Raw genomic sequence first — 17626 nt, forward strand, 5'->3', positions numbered from 1 at the left:
GACACTCTGAACACAGTGGAGCTAATTTTTCTGCCCCAACGGTGAGGGCAGGCCTCGCAGCCAAACTGAGCAGTCATGACATATGTTCTGGTTATTTGCGAAAAGGCTCAGCTCTTAAGGTGAAAGGACCACGTCTGGCCGCTCTCTCCGGCCCTTATTTTTCTTTTCTCCCACAGCTCTTAACAGTCATCTTTCTTCTGCCCTCCCCACCGCGGCTCTTGGCTATATATAACCATGTCACCTTGGAGGCCGAGGAATGCTGAGCTGAGGTGGGGGCAGGTGTGGCCTCCAGGATGACAGAGCCGCTCTCCAGCCAAAGTTCCGGAAGGAGTGCTCACAGTTCCCACTTTGACTGAAATGCATTCACCTGGATTCCTGCGAACTTCGGGAGACATCTTGTGTCTGTTACTCCACCCTCCTTCCCCCACCACAACCTGGCTCCCATTTGACTTCAGCAACCAGCTGGTGGCCAGCACGTGGCGGTGCTCAGCCAGGGCTGTTATAAAGTGAAATGGCCCCAGTGCTGGCGGCAGCCAACAGCTTAAGGCACACACTTTTCACTGGGCGTGGGAACGGCTGCAGTGTGCCGCTTCTTCACGTGACACCACCGGTCCCACAGACTGGGCAGGTGCAGAGTTCACTGACCGGGGTACCCACCCCAGCCCTGGAGAGGGCCGGGCACCCATCAGCAAGTTCCTCCCCTCCAGCCCTCCTTTTCTACACTCCATAATAAGTCCCTTTTCTGCTTCCAGTTGTCATTACATCACCCTTCATTCCAACCAACTCTTGTAATGTGTTATTTCTAAGCTTACATATTATTAACATTCAGGGATGGCAGTTTCCTGGTGCCACGCAGGAAGGCACCCTAATCTTACCCACACTGTGTTTCCAAACCCCACTGTGGGGCGGCCCGTCTCTGCACAGCGTCCGTGCCCCTGCCTCCCGCGCGGTCCCGAAGCCCCCGGGGAAGGGGAGCGAGGCCCGAGGGCGACCACCTGGCATCTCATGGGAAGGAGATAAGCTGTGGTTTTCTTTCCAGCACTTACGACCTTCTGGCCCATTACTTGATTTACTTATTTTGGTTTATGTCTGTCTTCACCCACCGCACTCCTCAACACACATGCGCACACACGCACAGCAGCTCAGTGGGGTCGAGGGCGGGGACTCCTGTCTGTTTTGTCCATTGCTGTGTCCCCGGCACCTAGCGCGGAGCCTGTATGGGCTCAGCCAATATTTGTCCCATAAACCAAAAGCCAACAGAGGTGCAAGTCCAGGGAGCATCAGTGTTGTGTTTGCTTTCCTAACTCCATCAGAAGTAGGGACCTTCTCTTCCATTTGTCCATTAAGCATTTATTGAGCAACTCAATGTGCGAATGTATATAATGTATACAAAGGGCCTGGCACCCCAGTGGTGGCAGGTGTGGCTCTCACAAAGAGCAGTGTGGTGGCAGGAACAGTGGGCATCCACTCAGACCGTGGGCTCCACACAGTGTGCCCTGGGGGAAGAGGGACCCCAAGGGGGGAGGTCTCGTCAGCTTTGTTTACAAAGGGGAACTCTCCTGCCTTGACCTTCACTCCAAACACCGTTTGCCACAGAGCGTGAGCGCCTCTCAAGCTTCCTTTGACTCCCGGGCACCCACAGCCGTGATCAGGCAGTGCCTGTAAAATCACAGGCTGCGTGGCTGTGAAAGAGAAGAGCTCAGGGTCTGAGCAGGCCTCTTCGTGGTGAGAGATGTTTCAGCTGGGACCTTGGCCCGTTCACAGCCGGGTGCCGGGCGCAACACCAGGCCATACACTCAGAGAAGCAACACCTTTGAACTGTCCTTTCAGCATTGAATCAGTAAAGGGAGACTGTTCTCATGTTGCTCATATTTTGCAAATAATGAGAGACAAACAGTTACTTGTGGGGACGGTGTCTTTACTGAAAAGTCTTGGTTACAAGTAAGAGGAAATGACTCTGGCTCATTTAGGTTGAAGAACATGTAATTTATTTGAATGGTGTTGGGTTTCTTGCCAGAATCTAAGGGATAATTGGGCCAGCCACATCTCAGGAAGAGTAGGAACAAAGGCATGTCCTGCGACCTTCTGGCCTGAGTTTGTGGACCACCCCTCTGGGCTGTCACACCTACCGTGACTGAGCACCAACACTGCTTGTCCAAAGGCCAGAATTCCTGGAGGAGAGACCGTGGTCAGCCTCACTTGGACCTCAACATGGGACCCCTCAGCACGTGCGTGAGGCAGAGTCAAGTGGGACAGACATGGCCGCTGCCCCCCCCCACACACACACACACCAGTAATATGCTTCTCTGAGGTTTGGAACTCAGAGACTCAGTTCAGACCTACCACCCAGTAGTAGCCTTTTGCATCTTGATCAAATGATTCGCTGTAAAAAAATCAGATGGATAAGCATTTGGCAGAATGGAGTGGATTCTCTCGTGCGACCAACGCCGCCCCTCCCCGCCCTGCCTTGCAGTACCTGTGAGGGAGCTCCAGCACCCTCCTGCCACCTTGCCTGGCGCCCCTAATTGATGCCAGGTGATGTTTCCCATTCTGAGCGGCACAGATGAAGGGGCCGAAATGGTGAATCCACAGCCTGACTGGAGCCGTCCAGAAATCTTTTGACACTTAGTCAAGAGGGAATTGTCAAAACAAGATATCCACAGCAGAGTTCCTGACTCTCTTTTCAGAGACACTTGAATTCCTGCCAGACTCCAGGCAGAGCTGTGTTCCCGGGAGTAAGCGCAGCACACCAAGGGGATATTTCTTAGCAAACAGTGATAGCTTCAGAGAATTGGCATTAAATTATTGACTTGACAACTCATCATAAGCTGCTTTTGATTGCTGATATGAAGGATTATCTACTTGCAATTGAATTCTGCTGTTGAATTGTGGTGGTGGCCAGGCTGCACTTATTTCAGGGAGAGGAAATGAGTAACACTTTCAGAACAGGGACAGGGCCTAGAAACTCGTCAGCACTTTCCGTGCAGGGAGCAACAATGGCTGAGCTTTGGCAGACACCCTCTTCGGAAGGGGTCTGCGGAGCTCTTCGGGTTTGTTTTGGGGAGGCGGGTGAGCCGACTTTTCTGCCTCTGCCGTGAGACTGTGAGCCCCTCAACGAGCCGGCGTGTGGCCTGGCACCCAGTGGACATGAGCCCCAGTGGGCACTCCGTATGCATCACTGGGTACGGTTTTGGTGCGGGTCAGTTGAACTCTCAGGCAAATCGTACCTGGCACAGTGCCCTTGGTCACCTACCCACTGGGACAGCTTGACCAACAAGTCCGACCCCTTCCTTGCGACCTGACTCTCCCTGGGCTGGCCAGGCGAGCTCTCACGTGGCGGCCCTGCTGACCGAGGGGTCGCCTCACCACCCTGGTGGCTGCGACCCAGCCACCTGCCGCCTGGACCCCGGAACCACCACCCAGCCCCTTTGCCCATTTTGTGCAGTCTTGGTCCCTTTCAGTTTCCTGTCTCCAGGCCAGCCCTTCCATTTGTCTTCCCCACCCCCACTCCTCTCAGGTCACCTTTCCTGATTCCTGCTTCCTGCTGAGAATGTTTCATGCTCTCTGGCCCCCAGATGTCTCTATCTACACTGTTCTCTTGTTGATTCTTTGCAAGTTTTTCCATTTACACAGAGCACTACCTCCTGTCTGCATCGAAATGGGGCCCCAGCCCAGGGACCAGGAAGTGACTTTCGCCCAGACGGGGCCTGGGCCTTCAGACGCAGGGCTGAGTCGCCAGCCTGAGTCTGCCCTCCCTGTGTCGCCTCAGCACAAACACAACCTCGACACAGTCGGGGCCTCTGGCTCGCCACTCCAAAGAGTCACCTCAGAGAAGACCATGGTCTTCAGGAAGCTTGTACTTCTCAGAACAACCAGTGTGTAGCCAGCGCTGGCCAAGCACCAGGCGCTTGGCCATGACACCACGTAACCCTCCAGTAGCCTTGGGAGATGTGTGTCCCCCACTGGGCAAGCAGCAGAGATGCTGGGGAACTTGCTCACTGAGGCTCGGGGCCAGGCTGGAGTTCCCGCTCCTGCCTGTTCCCCCTCGGCTGTGTCCTGGGCTGTGATATCAGTGAAAGACACAAACACAGCCGGTCAGTGTGACATAAACCCAATGAAAATTTAGGGAGTGTTCAATTCCAGTTTTCTTTGTTTTCAGTCAGAACCAGAACACAGATTCTGGCTCAGTTCTTTGCCTTCTGATGTATTTCTTTGAGGAGTCACACTGCAGTTACTCTTCAAAAGTGACGCATTGAGAGTGTTACTTCTGCAATTACACTCTCACTTCGGTGTCACCGAGGGCGTCCCCTGCATCCGCAGGACTCCCAGGTGGCCCCCTCCCGTCCCGAGCCCTGGCTGCCCAGGCTGCTCCCAGCTCCACAACACTCCCTCCCAAGAGAATGTTGCCGTTTACCCAAAGCCACCTGCTGCCTGCTGCCAGCCTCCTGCGTCCGTGGGGCTCTCTCGAGGGCTGAGTGGCATAACTGACCACAGAGACCCCGTTTTCTCACCTGCAGACTGGGGAGAGGTTTCCTTCCTGCCAGCCTCTCATCTCGTGGTGAGAGTAGTGAGGGATGGAGCCGTGGTCAGCGCCGTGCGCGTGCGCGCCGTGTGGCGTAACAGCGGCTCCTCCGTCTCTCCACTTCTGATCTTGCTGTTCTCCTCCTGTCGTCACCATCGTTACTGTCTGTGCCGTCAGAGCCCAAGTGCCCAGCTCCCAGTCCCAGGTCTCGGTTGTCACACACAGCTGAGCAGGTTGCAAGTCAGGGTGCCGCCTCGGGCTTCCTGCAGATCTTCCAGGTCCCCCGCCCCCCTGGTTTGCTTTAACCTCTCCTCATGCCTGTGACACTGGACCCGTCCTCAACGCATGCCCCTGCCCTGACCTTCCCTCCCTCAAAGGCCTTGCACAGGGCGGTTTTTATGGCTTCTCTCACCTGGCACCCACTTGGCCGTGCCCTGCACGCCCCCGACTGCAGCCGGCCTCTCGCCCAGCACAGCTGCCCTTCCGGTGGCTGACAGCTGAAACGGACGCTGCCAGGGATTCCGCCCTGAACTTCCACCCTGTCCTGGCCGCCCCTCCTCACCGCCGGGCCCTGGCCAGAACTGGGCTCTGTTCCCACGCCAAATGCCACCCAGGCGTTGCTCTGTGTTCGCTCCTCTTCCTTCTCTTTTGGAATGAATGACATTTTATTTCTGTTGTAAAACCAGGAGGCCAGCTCTCTCACAGGCCATCAGTGGAGTATCTGCTGCAAGGCCCCATTCCTGGGCAGTGGGTTATCCGAGCAGGAGTAATTGTCGTCACCACAACTCCCGCTTGTGGAACGCTGGTTATGTTCTGGGAGCTTTGTGTACTTCATCTTATTGAACCCTCACAACAAGCCTGTGGCATCACTGCTCTCAGGCCTATTTTTCAGATGGCAGAATTCAGAATTGAGTCTCTTCCCCAGCACCTCATAGCTGGAAAGTAACAGGCCCAAAGTCAGGTCTCCCTGACTCCCAAAACTACCCCCTCCCACCACATCTGACCAACACGGGCCCTGTGCTCGGAGAGCCGGTGACCGGAGGAAAGAAGTGATGAAGAGCGTAAGCGTGTGCAGACGGAGGACAGCCCTTGGGGAGCAGGAGCCTGGCTGGCTGCCGATGCTTCTCTGTGTTGGGGAGCCACGCTTCCCTCAGGGGCTGAGCAGCGGGTGTTGGTGGGGAGTGGCATCTGAGCCAAGTCCCACCACTTGACCCTGGGGGAGGGTGGGGAAAGGAAGAGGGTGGAAGGTCTCTGAGGAGGTAGGGGCAGCAGCTGGAGCTGGGAGGAGGGCTGACCCAGGAACAGGAGGGAAAGCCTGTAATGAAAGCACCTCGGAGCCGTGATGTGAAATATATTCAGCAGGGGCACTAGATGCCTGACCCCCCACCTGCGTCTGGGCAAACCCAACCCCGAGGTGGTTTCCCCAGCGCCCTGAGCTGGGAGGCGGCTGGAGGAAGGAGGCAAGTGCCCGGACCCTGCGGCCGACCTGCGGCCGACCGGAGAGACAGGCAGCTCCAGGCCAGGCAGGTCTAGGCCGAGGGGTGATCTCAGGGGTAACTGCAGTTCAATCTGAGAATCAGAATGTAAATATGTTCACCTTCTCTGCCGGCGTCTACTCTTTTCTTAGCTTATTTGCCCAGTAATGGGATTAAAGGGAACATTTACATGAACTTTTGAAAACAAATATTCCAGTTTTGTCTTCTCTCCTGCTTATTCCCACCCTAACTCAGGAGTCTGCTGGGAAACATCTGTTTGATCGGTGAGAATGAACTGGTTAATGCATAAGCAAATGTCACCTATTGATGGGCCCAATCAGGGAAAAACAGCTCCAGGGTCCTTTCGTAAGTGTCCTCCTCGGGTCTGTAGAGGTGATGAGCTATGTGAGAGTGTTTTGCTGGCGGTGACCTTCCCAATGTGAGGAGCCAACCAGATAGGAAGAGAATATGTATTTTGTTTCAAAATAACCAGCAACAGGTAACCGGTATGGCTTTCCTTGTGATGATTAAAAAAAAAAAAAACCACGCAGATAAAAAGAGTTCCAGATAAACTTGCCCTTCAGATCCCCTATCTCCCACCCCCATCCCCCTCCACCCCCTCCTCTCCCACCACCCTCATCCCCCAAATTTCCTACAGCCAAAGGGGAGAGGTGGCTCCGATAGAGCTCTGCCCTCCCTCTCACGAAAAGCCAGGTCCACCTCCTCCGCCCCCCATCCGTGAGTGCTGAGCTGTTGCCTCCTCTCAGCTGCTGCAGCGGTGCCGGCAGCTTTGTCATTTGCAAGTTTCCAGTGTTTCACTGGAAAAAATATGGATCATTAATCCAGATGAACAATCTTCAGAAAACACAACACTGTTCCTGAGAGACTGTGTTTCATATCCTTTCCCAGTTTGAAAAGAGGTTTGTTTTCTCACATCTTTTTCGAATTGCTGTGAGCTGGACTTGTAAATATTGTAAGTGGTTGAGTAATACTCATTTGGTGAAGTGACCAAAGGAAATGGGCATGTTTTTCCACTCCTCTGACTCGGGCAGCCCGAGCCCGCCCTGCCAGGGGCCGCGGCGCCCGAGCGCTGGGCCGAGGAAGCGCGGCGGGAACCTCCCCAAGGGCCGGAGCCTCACCAGGTGTTTGTGCTGAGCTTCGGGGCAAAGAGCTTTCACTGTTTGAGAAGTCGGCAGGTTCCCAGAAGTTCACTGTCTTTCCTCATTCTAAAATGTCTAGTTTTTTCTTAGCTAGGGATGGATGACTAGACCCCCTGAGGTTTAAGGGCTGCTCTGAGGCAAGAAAGAGGGGTTCTCTCTTTCACATGTGACTGAACACCCTGCACAGTCTTCTCGTGCCCCCCCAGGGCGACCCCTGTGCCCCTTTCCGAGCCTCTCCCGCACCTGCGGCGGTGGAAACTCTTCCCTACCTCCGACTCCGAGAAATAGTAGTCAGCCCTCTGACTTAGCTGGTGGTGGTGGTGTGTTTTAAATGATGCCATCTCTTTCAATGGTACGTACCACAGTGATCATTAAGGAAATATATCCGGGAATTGCTCGTACCACCACACCGCGGGCGGGGGGCAGGAGAGAGGCTGTCCACCAGATTGGCCACAACTCAGTCTTGTTAAAGTTGAGTGATGAGTTCACCATAGCTCATTGTCCTCTTCTGTCCATCTGTATATTTGTTGAAATTTTTTCACCATAAAAAGTTGAAGGAAGGGAAGAATGGGGTGGGGAGAAAGGAGAAGAAACTCCTTATGCCGGTGTTGCAGCCCACAGGAGTGTGGGCCTCCCTCCCTGATAAACTCATGCTGTGGGGAGCAGGGTCCCCCCACAGCCACTGCACAGCGTCCCCCATCCCTCCGCCACTGCCCCCCACCATGCAGAGAAAGGGGAAGATCATGGCCCAGAGTTCAGTCCCACCAGGGTTCCAATTCCAGCTCCTCCTCCCACCAGCTGTAGGGCCTTCAGTAGGAGAGTGAGCCTTCCCTTCCTTAGCCCCCTCATCTGCAAAGCCGAGGTGGGTCATTTGCTGCCGAGAACACAGCAAGGCAGCGCAGGTTCTCGCTCTGCAGCGGGGAGGGGTCCCCGGCTTTTGGAAGACCCTTGGTTACTCCTTCTGGAACGCCCTGTTGAGCCTGCATTCAGGAAAGGTGTCCAAGCTGTGGTCGCATTCCAGAAGAGCCACCTCTCAAAGACAAAGGATTGTAGTGATAAGGTGTGTGAACACCTGTTCTTTGTCCCAAAGAACCCAAAAGACTGCAACTGGCTTTTGCTTATCACTGTCACTTGCCATCTAAAAATGACTTCCTTAGTTGACCCTCAGTGCACACAAGTTTACTTAAACCTATTGGAAATCTTCTACCCAAAGGACCCCTGTTTGTTCTGAAAGGGTCGAAGATGTAGAAGCCTTATTTGCCATCGCTCTCAAGTCCCCCTTTTCATCCTGGGACAAGAACCCACTTTATCACATTTTATCAAGTGACACTATCTCTGCTGTCAATCGCTGACTTGCATCTTCATTTTTCACAGGCATTGTCTACCCTGTCACACCTTTACTGGGATGCGCTGTGTGTGATTCACAGTTTCTGTGATGGAGCAACTAGCCGCTGAAAGAGAAATCACTGTGTTAATAGTGCCGGGACACCCCCCCCCGCCCCCGAGAGCTGGGTGCTATCACACGGCCTGTAAGCCTGGACCTCAGACTTCCCTCTGTCCTCCCGCTGACTCGGGAGTGTTTGTAGACCAGTACTGACCGTTTTTTGAATTGTCTCTTGGCCTCCTTGACACATTTTCTCAACTTCTCCCTCACTACTGACTATTGCTTCCCCGTCTTTTTCATTGGCTCTTCTTGTGCCTTCTAGATCCCCCACACACGCATTTACTCGTGGAGAGGAATGTGCTGTGCCTCCTTTGTGCGCCGGGCCTTGCGCTCGGTCCGGGCCTGTGGTGGTGGACTAGACAGGCACAGTCCCTGCCACGGAGGCTCCCGTGCCAGTGACGGAGCCTGCCAGTGACAGGCAGCCACCAAGGGCCTAACTTATGATTGGGGAAGGATCACTACAGAGTTAGAGCCAACAAGAGCACAGTCAACTGGGGTCTAGACAGAGTCCCTCGAGCTGACACTGATGCTGCATGTGGGAGGATGAAGAAGGATTCACTGGGCCAAGGGTGGGCGGCGCCCCCCGGTGGAAGGGGTGGCGTCAGGAAAGGCCAGGCGGCCAGAAGGAGCATGGCATGCTGGCATGCTCCGGCCGGGGTGGCCAGAGCACAGGCGCAGAGTGCAGGCTCGGGGTGGCAGGGCTAGACTGCACAGGAATCTGCCAAGCCACCACAAAGAGTTTGGATTTCAGTTTAAGCCATTGGGGAGTTTTAAGCCAGGAAGTAGTCAGATCTGATTTTCATTTCAGCTGAATTGTGGAGAATGGATTGGCTGAAGTGAGCAGCAGGTCAGTCCCCTGCAGTGGCCCACAGTGCCCTGAGGCCTCTTTGTGTGTTTAAACTTGGATGTGTGGATTCTTCTTCCCAACCAGTTGTTCTTGGTTTCTTTGTTCTCATCACTTGTTCGGCTATTTTCATAATCACTCCGACTTGAAAACTCCAGGTCACTTGTATCAGCCTCTCCTTCAGCCATCACAGCTGCCTCGGTCCAGAATTCTTGCTGCACAAGTAGCTTCTCTTCCGTGAGTGTCCTCCCAGCTCTGATCCTGTCTGAGCAGGTGACATCACTTCTTCCTGAAACACCACTCACTGTCTCTCTCCTTTCCTCAAAACCTCGGCCCTTCCCCATCTCAGGGCGAGCCTGGGCTCTGCAGGGCCGGCCGTCGCCCCTGGTGCTCCACCGTGGTCCATCTGCTTCCCCCATTCCCATTATTATTTTCTGTTGTGCAATATAAATCCTTCACCCTCATCAGGAAGTAGTGGGATTCCTGCCCAGGTGGAGCTTTTGATCAACCTAAAGACATTTCTGGAGACAGAAATGAATGAAAAGATTTGCCCTTCGGGTTCTGGCAGGAAGATGGACGGAGATGATATTCAAACGCACCCCACCCCACCCCCCTCACTACAAGCATTTTGAAATGCTAGATAAATTTTGACAGCACCCCCTAAAATGTTAGTGCACGGCTGAATTTACAAGGAAGAAAGGAACTCCCCAGATGAAACAAATGGAGAGAGAGCCGGAAACCAGAACCAAAATGAATGGGCCAGCGCTGCAGCTGGGTCATTATCAGCTGGACTGACAGAGAGCGAGGTCGGCACACTTCTGTGAGGGCCAGGCAGCAAATGGATTAGGCCACAGACAGTAGGGTATCTTCTTTTTCTTTTGACAACCTTGTAAATATATACAAATCATTCTTAGCTTATGAGTTGTATAACAGACCAAAAGCCAGACATGGCCCATGGGCCACAGCTTACGCCTGAGAGAGACTTGGGTTCACACGCACATGAAGACAGGGCGGCGATGCGAGCAGGGGTGCTTAGTTCCCTGGAGGGAGTGTTCTGAAAAGATGGGACAATCAGGGAAAGGGGGTGTATTAGGAAAAATGCATGCCTTGTCACAGGGAGATGACAGGGAAGCTTGCCATATATTGTCACTCCTCAGTGTTTGAAACCACGGATGCGCTGGCTTACGTGGGTTGGGTTTGAAATTTGCACTACCTGAAACACAGTGAACCCTGCGAATGGAGCTCAGGAAGTCTCCGAAACAGAGGAGAAGACTAATTGCATTCTTATTTTTACTAACCTCTAACTGAGACTTAGCATTTTCTTCAATTAAGAAGGGAGTTAACAGACGGCAGTTGTGTTAGTAGATTTTACGTCTTTGTCACCAATAGAAATCACAGGTATTTTCACATCAAATGTATTGTATGAGTCTCTCAGAATTTTATATATAGAGAGAGAGATATAGATATATATTTATATATATAGATAGATAGATAGATAGATAGATAGAGAAAGAGATTAGTACGTTTCACTATAATTGGAAAATTTAAAACACACTTCTAAATAATTATTGGGCCAAAGAAGAAATTGTTGAAATTTCTGAAATATTTACAATTTGGGACCTAACAATGATTATTTCATATCAAAATTGTAGATTTAGAGGTAATATTTAGAAGATGGAAAATGAAGGAGTTAATTTTTAACTCAAGAAGTTAGAGAAAGAGCAATAAAGGAAATCCAGAGAAAGTCCACAAATAGCAGGGCTCACTGACTAAATATGAATGGTAGGAATAAGGAAAATAAATGCAGAAAGTAATGAGACAGAAAATAAACGAGAGATGATCAACAAAGTCAAACTCGTTTTTGGAAAAGTTTAATTAAACAGATGCACTTGCAGCAACACCAGTCAGGAGAAGGGGCGGGGAATGCACACAGATGCGTGGTCAGAAGCGAAGAGGTGTGGGCCCAACGTAGCATTCGCATCGTGAGAGAATAACGACCGGTTCTATGCCTGTACTTCAGAATACTCCAGGGAAAAATGGGCAATTTCCCAGAAAAATATAATTTAACAAAACTGACTCAACAAGAGGGAAAAAACAGAATTCCCAGTGTGGGAAACTATCCAAGTGTAGAGTGAGTGTTGAAAAGACATTGAGCAGCCATTCATTCATTCATTTATTCAACAAATGTATACTGAGTCTCCATGCCAGGCACCATCAGAGAAGCTGGGCTGCAGCGGTGAATGAAATAATCAAATCTCCATACTCTGTCAGCTCACTCTGTCAGTTCTGTCCAAAGAACTTTGTGGGATGATGGAAATGTTCTTTATCGTCTCCGTGCAGTGTGGGAGCCATTGGCTGCCAGCGGCTCTTACGCACTTAGAATAGGGTTAGTGCAACTGAGACACGGAATTTTTCACTTTTTTCCATTTAATTAACTGAAACATAAATAGCCAGATGTGACCAGCGACTACCTAGCTAATAAGATCAATAATGTGTTAATGGCTTCCTATAAGGTAAGCTATTGAATTCTCAGGATTCTGACCTTTCCGAAAGCAGTGCCTTAGTCTGAGGTGGGCAGCCCAGGTGGCCACACCACCACAGTCCTGTGGGTTTCACTCTTGTCCCTTTGGAGAGCATTTTCAGGTGCCTGACCGCATCTGTTCCTCACTTCCCTCTCAGGGCCTCAGTAGCTCAGGGATCGGTAAGTTTATTGATTGAGCACTTCCTCTGTGGCAGCCACACCCGTCTCTCCTGTCTGCCAGGATCCTGCTGGCCTGGGGAGCCTGGCGTGCTAAGCACTCATTACATGCTGGACAAGTGTGTTCTCCAGGATCTCCATCAGCCTCACGGGAACGGGCAATCCCAAGTCCAGAAGCATGAGCTGGGGAGGTGAGGTGGGCTGGCGGGCAGAGCTGAGCACCGGGAGCAGACGGCTGGGAGGGCCGGTGCTCGCCTTTGTCTTCCCCAGCCAAAAATGTTGGGAAATAAAACAGAAAAAAGTACTGACATAAAAATTTATATATGAAGAAAAAGTTCCTCTCTTGGATATTTTTACAGATGGATGACATAAGTATCTTGGCCTCAAGAAGAAAAGGCAAAGCCCTGTGGATAGTAGAGATCCTGGATTCTAGAATGAATCTCTTTGTCAACTCAAGTCTTTGGTTTATCGGCGCTGCATCAGCGCAAACAGGAAATAGGGCCAGGCTGCACATAGAAGCTAGACCTGGGGACTGAGTGCGCACAACCCTCCCTCACCCAAGTGCTGAGTGGGGAGCCCTCTCGGGCCCCCCCAGACCTGCCGCCAGGAGCTCCTGCGCTTTGCTGGCACACTCGCAAAGTGGCAGGTGCCGACTCGCCAGCGTCCCTGGAGCCCTTCCTTTCTGCACAGCCCCACACCCATCACACAGTGAAGCACGAACCAAAGGCTCCAAGGACACACACCTCCTGGAGGGCCATATCCCCATCCTCTCTGAGGATGTGTACTGGGTGTGCGGTGTTTGTCCAGTGGGGATCTCTCAAAGGTGTGCCTGTGCTTCTGTTTTCCAGGGATGATAATGGTGATTTTATTGCTGCTCGTGGCCATCGTGGTCGTTGCGGTCTGGCCTACCAAGTAGTGGCAATAAAGGAACCGCCAGCTCTGACACCTGCCGGCGATGGGAGAAAGCTCAGCACCCTTTTGATACCTGAAAGCTGCTCTCAATAAATTCCCTCAAAGCGCTGAGCTCCCGGAGTGTGCTGTTTTAGCAAGGCGGATTGCATGGTGGCTCGGAGCCTACCAGAGTGTCAGGCACAGCGTGGCCCTTTGGCTCCTACCTTGGTCATTTTGGTCCTAGCCCAAGGTTCTTCACATGGTCACTGCCAGTGGCTACCTGCTGATTCCACCCACCCTGAAGGTGAGCTGGCACAGGGGGGATAAGACCAAACTAGTAGGCACCTTGTAACCTTGACTGTGTGGTCTGCTAAGGAAGTCACGTGTCCATGTAGGAACTAAGTGAACGGTCAAGGGTGCTCGTGCAGGCAGGAAGGAAGGAGTGCCGGAGGGCTCTGTCACAGGCACGTGTCCCAGTGTGTGACCAGAGCCGTTCTCTTGTGACTCCCTGCAGACCTGGAAACATGTTCTTTTTCATTTCTTCGGTGATAGTAAACCCAGTTTCCAGGGCTGGAACATCTTTTTTTTTTTTAATTCTCATGCAAGAATATGTTTATTGATTTCAAAGAGAGAGACATCAATTGGTTACCTTCCACATGCACCCCAACCGGGGATTGAACCCACAACCTTTTGGTGTATGGGATAACACTCCCACCCACTGAGCCACTAGCCAGGGCTGAAACATCTTTAGAAGCAGCTAGAATGAAGCCTGTTGAATAAGGTGGGTGGGGTGGGAAATGATCAGTCTGGAAAGTACTGTTCAGGGTTTATAGAAAGGTGTGGTTATCAAGTCAAGAGAACTGTACCTCCACTTGGCTCCTAAACAGGCTGATAACCAGTGCATGAGCATGCACAGCGTGTGTGTGTGTGTGTGTGTGTGTGTGTGTGTGTGTGTGTGTGTGTGTGTGGAAAGGGCAGGCCTGCGGGGGGCCTCCAGGCCCACGGGAGCAGCAGAGAGTTCTGGGCCAGAGCGGGGAGGGCCCAGCCTCATGCCCTCTCTCCCATCTGTACAGAAAGCAGGCTGGGCCAGCTGACCTTGCTTTGCCCTTCATGGCAAAAGGGGAAGGATTTGGGGTTGGTGACAGGGCAGGATCCAAAGCACAGGATTTCACCGAGGAAGAGCAGAAAGCAGGCCTGTGGTGGGGAGTCCCAGAGGGAGCGCCTGTGGATCTCCTAGATACTGTGAGCAGCTGCTCTCCAGCGGGCATGACCGGGCCACTCGCGCTCAGAGACAGGTGGGGGAGGAGCGCAGCGCTGCCTGACGCAGGGCCTCCCCCAGACCTGAGGTTCCTCTCCACCCACCTGCACTGGGGGAACAGTGTGGGGACCACGACTTCCTGGGCTAGCTGTAAATTACTGCCAAGCGTGGGCCACCTATTCCTGGCAGCTCTTCCCAAAAGGGGCTGGGTCACCTCAAAGCCCCAGTGGGCCCAGCTGTGCCTGAGCAGTCCTTCCATCTGCTGTGTGTGTGGCTGTCACGTACACTTCTCTCCCATGAGAGGCAGCCCAGCCTGCCCAGCTTCGCACCGGGACTCTGTATCAGCCAGAACAGGCAGGACAGCGCCGCCTGCACAGCCACCCAAACAGGAGTGGCCTAGACACACCCAGACCTGGGCATCTTGCTCCAGCTCTGAGTCCCTCGCAGGTCAACATGGTGCTCCGGCGACATCTCACCCAGAGCCTGGGCCATGGGATAGCCTCTGTGGGTTCTGGCACCACCTCCTCTGCTCCCAACTCATTGGCCAGGACAGTCACCTGGCCCTGCTCATCCACGAAGGGACTGGGAAGTACCCAGAAGGCGGAGAGCCTGAACCAGGCGGTGAACGGCCCCAGTGATGACCACACACTTACCAGCTGTGTGGCCAAGGCCATGAGGAGCAGGTGAGTTAGACACAAAGCTCACGGCTCAGCCCCACCTTGAAACCCAGTGGGCCAGACAGCCTCCAAATCCATGCTCCGGAGTTCCACCCCACTCTCTCCACACAGCACAGCAGAGACAACTCCTGTGAGGGACAGTGATCAAGCCTGGGCAAGGCAGAGCTCTCCTTTCTATTTGGACCCTAGTGCCTGAGGACCTCCAGGGGCTGCCAGTATATGCAGCCCCAGGCTCGGCCTCAGATGGTGAGGCCCTGTCACAGATTTGGTAGAACGGCTGGGCTATGTTCTGACCGGAAGGGCCAAGGCTTGAGAGGGCAGGGAGCAGAGGCGGGTCTGAGCGTGAGCCACGCTGCTGTGGCACTGGGTTGCAAAGTGCAGGAGAGGAAATGGAAGCAGAGTTCATTCAAAGGGGTGCGCACACTCCTGAAAGAGGAGCCATGCTGGACAGGGGGCCCAGGCTTTGGGACAGTAAGGCGCCCTGGGCTGCATTTTGCTTGTGGGGTGGGAGCAGAGTGGTTGCCAGTGGATCGCCCAACAGAAGATCAAGAATTTGGAGAGCCACATCTCTCAGTGCTGTCGAGCAAAACCCCAAATCTATAGAAACAGTGTCTCCCTGGAGTCCCCCACTTTGGGGCTCACGGGAGGCAACACCGAAGGTCTGTTTGACTTTCTCACCTCCTCTTGACTTGCTCAGCACGGAGCCCCGGCAACTCATGGGGCGTCTTTGAATCAGAGCCACAGCGTTCTGGCTCAGCCACACGGAAAGGCCTTTTCAAGCCAAACACTGAGCTGATGTCTGCACACAACAGCTTCTGTTCTTTAGATGAGTGGGCTCCAGGCCCAGCCCAGCACAGCTAGCTGGGCGACCTGCACAAATGACTTCACAACTCTGGACCTACAAGCAGGGGAGGGGTGGAAGAGCTGGCCAGGTGAGACTTCGAGGGCCTGCCTTCTGGGCCTGGGCAGCACTGGGCCCAGAGGGTCCCCTGCTCCTTAGCTTTCTTGGGCTGGGCTTCCCACATGACATACCCACCCCACTCTGAACCAACTGGCAGACCAGAAGTGGCAGGACACTTCCGAGCCACTCTTGGGGATGTATTGCATCAGGACCCACTCTGGAGCGACACAGCTAAGGTAAAGTTGGCATTTTCTGGCAGGGTTTGGTAAGGGCTGCTTCTCCCCTTCCAAGGTGTCAGGAATGCAGCCAAGGTGGTCCCCTGCTCAGAGTCTGTCAAGTGAGCTGCGAGACCTTACTCTAATCAAAAAGGCAAGCGGCAAGACAGGGCTTTAGCACCCATACCTTGGGTGCTTTTTCAGTGAAAATAGACTTTACTAAAATAACAGTATAAGTATTGTTTAACTTAGCTGATTATTAATTATAAGCATTTTGAGTCTGGATACCATATAAAGAAATCCAGATACTTGGTTGTGACTGGTACTTTTTTGTTCCATTGAAATGTCATTATTAATAACTGTAACTAAGCCTTGGCCTTCCTTAGCCCCAGGATGATCTGCTCCTTTCCCGACCTGCAGGGCCCCTGTGGGGCCCTGGGACCTCCTTCCACAAGGCTGCAGCAGGCTCTCTACCGACAGTGCAAGCTACCCACCTGCCTGGAGCTGCATTTTCCCTCCCAGCCAGCAGGGCGGCCTCCCCTTCCTGCAAACCCCCATCCCTGCTTCTTCAGAGCTGTTTGCAAAGACTGACAATCATCTTTTATCTGGTTGGGTTTTGTAACCTCACCCCACTGGTTAAGTGGAGTCCCCCCCCCATAGTCTTATTTTAACAAGTGGGCCAAGATTCACCTTCCCTCTAGTTCTGTCCAGCTTCTGACATCTTCCCAATGTTCCTCCTTCCAGAATGAGCTGGTGTGCCTGCCGTCCAGCCTGCCCTTCAATAAAGCAGTGAGCTCATCCGTCCATGACTATTTCCCACTCTGTTCGTCTCTCACTCCCCGTTTTTCTTGGCATGTTTCTGATGTCTTTATATAGACTTAAGAGAGCATAGAAAGAGGTGTCTGTGCAACAAAATGTGAGACCCTAGAGTGTCTCTGCCATAAGTGGGCAGAGCCCCCCCAGGCACTGGCCCTGGGCAGGGTGGGGGCAGGGAGGGTGGCTCCCTGGGAGTCAGCCGGAGCCCTCCCGCCCACCAGGGTCTCTCAGCTTCCTCACGCCCAACCATGCCGGTCTCTACAATGGACTCTCCCGACCACCTGGGGCCCATACGTGGCAGCGACCCACCTTATCTCCTGCTCTGTGTTTGTAGGTGGCAAAGCCTCTCCCCGAGTGAGGTAAGCGCTGGGAGGCAGCAGGGCTGCTTACAACCTGCATCCTACTGTGTCCCTGGTCAGGGGTTTCCTTCAGGCCTTGGGACTGGGCTGCAGCTGCCCCACAGGGCCCAGCAGTGGGGACTCCCGGGGGAGATGACACTGCCAGTCACAGACAACTTTTTTCTGAAGGGCAGAAAAAAAAAACACATCATGCAAGTCCTTGAGAACTGGACCCTTGAACAGAATGACCGCAGCTGAGATTTCCACATGCGGCACAAGCCTCTGAGCCCCGGTCTCGGCAAAGGGTCCAGCTGGGTCCGCACTGAGCTGGGGAAGGGCCGGAGAACAGCTCCTGTTCCTCAGAGCCTGCCCTTTAAGGAGGCTGGG

General features: G+C 53.2%; 1 protein-coding gene across 1 annotated transcript in view; it reads left to right on the plus strand.

Moving 5' to 3' along the window:
- The window catches only part of STX8 (syntaxin 8), a 255335-nt gene extending 242169 nt beyond the window's left edge, over positions 1-13166 (plus strand). The window contains 1 exon segment of the mRNA XM_037164947.2: positions 12992-13166. Within this exon segment, the coding sequence (XP_037020842.2) occupies positions 12992-13059 (68 nt within the window). The 3' untranslated portion in view covers positions 13060-13166.
- The last annotated feature ends 4460 nt before the right edge of the window (positions 13167-17626 follow it).

Source organism: Artibeus jamaicensis, unplaced genomic scaffold (genome assembly GCF_021234435.1).
Source record: "Artibeus jamaicensis isolate MK-2021 breed Jamaican fruit bat unplaced genomic scaffold, CSHL_Jam_final contig_781, whole genome shotgun sequence".
In the NCBI taxonomy this organism is placed as follows: Eukaryota; Metazoa; Chordata; class Mammalia; order Chiroptera; family Phyllostomidae; genus Artibeus; species Artibeus jamaicensis.